This window comes from Sardina pilchardus, chromosome 20 (genome assembly GCF_963854185.1).
Source record: "Sardina pilchardus chromosome 20, fSarPil1.1, whole genome shotgun sequence".
NCBI classification, from domain to species: Eukaryota; Metazoa; Chordata; class Actinopteri; order Clupeiformes; family Clupeidae; genus Sardina; species Sardina pilchardus.
In genome coordinates this window covers 25,605,516-25,610,515 of record NC_085013.1, presented here as the reverse complement: position 1 = coordinate 25,610,515, position 5,000 = coordinate 25,605,516, and the positions used below count along the sequence as shown (strand labels likewise).

Below are 5,000 nucleotides of genomic sequence, written 5' to 3'. Positions count from 1 at the left end.
AACAAGGCACAGTTCACTGTTAGTTGCCGGAGAGAAGAATGTAAAAGATCGATTTCTTTCTCTTTTTTCTGACATTTCTTGTTTCTCTTTTGTTTCTATTGTTTTGACGCTGTCTGAAATAGGTGTATAATAAATTTGTCGTATTGATTGTATGATTGCGCCGTCTTGCTGTAAACTGACATCTAGCTGATATTTCACCGTCACTTTATCTAAACATTCTCCACTCTTCTGTTTGCAGATCTCACAGATGGTTCCGGAAGGAAACCGGGAGGGGTTGACCGAAGCCGCACTAAACCGCTACAACGCCGACCGGCCGACTAGCCACAGCACCCACAGCGCTCCTGCCCCACCGCCCCCCGCAGTCACCACAGCACCCTCTAGTGGCACCTCCGCAGCAGCGTCCTTCTTTGCCCGGTAGGCCTCGCCGCTGAACTCTAGTCTTGTGATTAGCCTAGCTGGGGAGCTCCAGTCTCCAGTGGTTCCTTATAGTGGTGAAATTGGCCTGGATATGGCCCTGATTGAGCCCTGATCTGGTCCTCATCTGTCCCTGATATGGCCCCCAGATGTCCCTGATATATCTCTGACCTGGCTTTGATATACAGTAATTTCCTGTGTATTAGCCACTTTGTGTATGCACTGTGGGACAGTGTTTTATGCAAACCTATATTAATACCATATTAACTGCCCCGTGTATTAACCTCATAGCTTAAGAAATTTTGCAAAATCAACTTATAAAATGCGGCTAATCATATTCCTGATCTGGCCCTGATATAGCCCTGATGTGGCCTTGATATAGCCCTGATCTGGCCCTGATATAGCCCTGATCTGGCCCATATATATTCCTGATATTGCCCTGATTTGGTCCTGATATAGCCCTGATCTGGCCCAGATATTGCCCTGATTTGGTCCTGATATAGCCCTGATCTGGCTCTCTGATCTGGTCCACAATTGTCCCACATGTGTCAACTGTCCATGTCAGTTGTAGTCAGAACTGCATCTTTTTCCACTAAGTGTTGCTCTCCTTTTTTCCGGCGTAGTGTCTCTCTTGTGAGAATGCACACGCCCGGGGTGTGTTTTGTTTTGGCCTGCTGGTGTGGCGCTGTCAGGGCGCTGTTGACTCGACTCTTTCAGAGTCTTCTGCCGACTCATGACACATGCAGACGCATGGCTGCTCCCATTCACCAGGGCTAAATTGGCACATTATTTACACTCAAGAGCGCACACAAGCATACACTGATGTCATTTCATCCCTAAGTCGTCCAAGTTGGGTGCATTGCCGCATAGGAAGGCCTGTGTGTGTGTGTGTGTGTGTGTATGTGCATGCGTGTGTATGCGTGTGTGTATGTGTGTGTGTGTGTGTGTGTGTGTGTGTGTGTGTGTGTGTGTGTGTGTGTGTGTGTGTGTGTGTGTGTGTGTGTGTTTGTGTGTGTGTGTGTGTGTGTGTGTGTGTGTGTGTGTGTGTGTTTTTTTGTATGTGTGTGTAGTGTGTGTGTGTGTGTGTGTGTGTGTGCTACCCTTTGGAGTGGTGTAGAAAAGATGTGAAGAGGCTGGAGGGGTCCACACAGTACAGTATGAGACTGGAGTATGGGAATTATGCAAGCAGACAGTAGGCTGAGCTTTTGTTGGGTTATTAAACGTGCTCTGAAAACTCCTTTTATGAAGGACTCTCCATTTAAAGTGAAAAATAACCCAATTTTGGGTTCGTCCAGGGACTGCCACCATACAGCTGCAGAGTTCTGAAAGGTTCTGTTTTAGGTGATATCATTCGCAAACGTGGGAAGTTTCAGGAGGCGGACTTCTTGTCCACTAGGTCAGCTGAGGTAGGTTCTGTGTTCTCTGTTCTAACTCCTGCATGGGGAGTTCTCATATATGGAACCCCACGGTTCTGTACCCTAGCGAGCCCCTCAGTCTTGGATAATTGGATGCAGGAGGGAGTATGCGGAAACATTGGCGTTCCAAACAGAACCTTCCAAAAAGCAAGAGGAGAAGTCCCAGAAGGATGAAATAGTGCAGCTGAAATACGGCAGCTCTGCTCCTCAGGAGCCCGAGGGAGACCAGGAGGCCATAGATCAGGGGTTTTATCTGGCCTGGAGGAGAGGAGGAGGAGAGGAGAGGAGGAGGAGGAGAGGAGAGGAGGAGGAGAGGAGAGGAGAAGAGGAGCGAGGCGGAGCAGAGGAGATAGCGGGAGACGAATGGCCGTCCTGAAGTCCTCCTCGTCGCGCCTGTTGTCCAGAGCCCGGCGTAAATCAATCCTTCCTCAGGAGACAGGAGCTCAGGATTTTATTTATAACACAGGTTGCATCGCAAACACCCCCCCCTCCCTCCCTCCCTCCCTCCCTCCCTCCACACACATACACACCCCAACCCTGCATTGCTACATAACTCACCCCAGTGTGTGTAGACAGCCCACAAGCCTGTGAGATCGCAGGCAGTATTTCACCCTGCAACACAATGGTCATAATCAGGCCTAATTAACTGCAGCAGCTCCATAGGTCAGCCTGTGTGAAGGCCACGGTAATTAGATGTGACAGCCATACACAGCGCTGCATTTTTATCATACCAGTGTGCATTTCATGAATCCTCCTTTTCCTCTGAAAGGCTGAATGTATTTAAGGGGGCAGCTTAGCCCATTCAGACTCAGTGAGTTAGTTCGGAGATAGATTTAGGAATGAGTTATTTAAAACCCATACGTACTGTATGCTTCTGTCTGAACACATCAGTAAGACTGGACTTCTTTTCTGCCTCTTCGTGTCGACTAGAGCCTTCAAACATCTCTGAAAGGAGAGAAGCGTCACACGTGAATGAGTGGCGTATGGATTTATGTCCCGTATATGGAGGCGGTGTCAGGCTTTGCCTATAGCAATTTATGTGGGTTCATGTAAAGCACTGTGGTGGAACATCTTCATATTTTCCCCTCAGGTCTTACCTTAAGCCCTCAGGAAATGGAGAGAGAAAAAGGAGAGAGGAAGAGAGAGAGGGAGAGAGGGAGGGAAGAAGAGAGAGGGAGAGGGAGAGAGACAGAGAGAGTGAGAGAGAAAGGGAGAGAGAGGGAGGGAGGGAAAGAGAGAAAGAGATAGAGAGTGAGAGAGTGAGAGAAGGGAGGATTTGCTCTGCTCAGGTGAAAGGAGTTGTGCCTGAGCCATTTACAAGGGAACATGGAGCGACAGCTTTGCACTAATCCTAGTCAGACCCAACTCTCTCCCTCTCATCTCTCTCATCTCTCTCTCCCTCTCTCTTCCTCTCATCTCTCTTTCTCATCTCTCTCTCCCTCTCTCTCCCTCTCCCTCTCATCTCTCTATCTCCCTCTCTCCTCTCTCTCTGTCTCGCTCTCCCTCTCATCTCTCTCTCTCTCTCTCTCTCTCACTCTCACTCTCTCCCTCTCCCTCTCCCTTCCCCTCTTTCATCTCTCCATCGACAGTTAAGGCGCTTAAGACAAAAAAGAGTGCTGGGAACACAGTGTGAGTTACACGTACGACTTGTGATGTGTTTGACTCACCTTCTCTCTGTCTGTCTCTGCCTCTATCTGCTTCTGATCCGCTTTCAGGGCTCGCGAGAAGCCTCCTCTGAAGTCTTGAGCAGCGAGGAACGGGGGGAAAAAAAATACAAAAACACTTTTAAAAAGCGTTTGTGTGCGGTCCTGAAATAGACGCCGGTTGTGATCCCAAACCGTAACGCGAGGGAAACAGGAGGGACGTGTCGTGGAGATGATTTCTGTCATGCCTGGTGACGTGATCGTTGACGACGCGGTCTTCATCAGTAGCAGCGTTGCTAGCGCAAACACGGACCCTAAGCTGCAGGAGGGATCAAAGCTCCCAGAGGCCTGCTCAGCACACAGAGCGAGAATTGCGGTTTTCTGCATATCTCTCAGATAGCAATGTAATTATGAGCTGGGAATGTCCGTGCCGATACAGTCTACACTCTCCAGTAAAAAATCGACTAAAGTGCCCCTTCGCTGAACGATAAGCCCACTCTAAACACTGAAACACAAATATTACCATTTCGTTTTTTTTCCCTCTGCTCCCCACGGAGACAAAAAACCTGTAACCACCTGCTTACAGTACGAGATTAAAAAAGCTGATAAATGCCGTTTCCCGTCCCCGTAGTAATGTTCGAGCGAGCTCAATCTTCTGTTCTCTCTCCGCGGGCCTCACGTTGGGTAAATATTTCCATAATGCCCGCGTGCGATAGGGAGTTTAATCATCCGAGTGTGTTATTTACGACGGATCAGAACCACTTGTCCAGTGTTCTCCTCCTCGCTCGACTGATGTGCTCAGAGTGTTCTCTCAGATGTGGAGGAGATGGACATTATTCACCTCCTCCGCTGACCGACCCGTGGGTCATCGTTGATTCTGGAATCTTCCGTATATGAGTGTATTTCATAGCACACACACCACAGACGTTGGAGCAGAGAAAGGGAGAGTGTGAGATTTACGTATGTGTGTATGAGTATGTGTGTGTGTGTGTGTGTGTGTGTGTGTGTGTGTGTGTGTGTGTGTGTGTGTGTGTTAGATTTATGCCCTCATGGAAGAGGCGGTGTCATCTGCAGTGGGCCTGTAAACCCACAGAGGAAGGCTGTTAACTTTAACAGGCCTGCGTGGGGTTGTAGAGGTGTGTTACGTGTGTGTGTCTCTACATGCCAGCTGGTTATTGGACAGGTAGTGAGGACAGACTGGTCACATACCCATAGACACACACACACACACACACACAAACACACTCTCTCTCTCTCTCTCTCTCTCTCTCTCTCTCTCTCACACACACACACACACACACACACACACACACACACACACACACACACACACACACACACACACACACCTGGATTGCATTCCTCACATTTCCACGCGTCTGTTCCATGTCTTGAAACTGCCCTGGGTAGAAATTTACTGTGGCAGTAAGCTGCTTTGAAGAGCCGGCTGTTTTATAGCTCAGGTGTCGTGACCCGAGTGTCCGGATGTGTTCACTTTAAGATGCGGTCAGACAGCTGAGCTGGACGC

The 5,000-nt window shown here is 49.0% G+C and overlaps 1 protein-coding gene across 2 annotated transcripts in view; it reads left to right on the top strand.

The window, feature by feature from the left end:
• The window catches only part of kif26ba (kinesin family member 26Ba), a 137,101-nt gene that overhangs the window by 62,896 nt on the left and 69,205 nt on the right, over positions 1–5,000 (top strand). For both annotated transcript variants that reach the window (XM_062522912.1, XM_062522911.1), the window contains exon 4: positions 239–414. In XM_062522912.1, the coding sequence (XP_062378896.1) occupies positions 239–414 (176 nt within the window). The remainder of the gene's footprint in view (positions 1–238; positions 415–5,000) is intronic.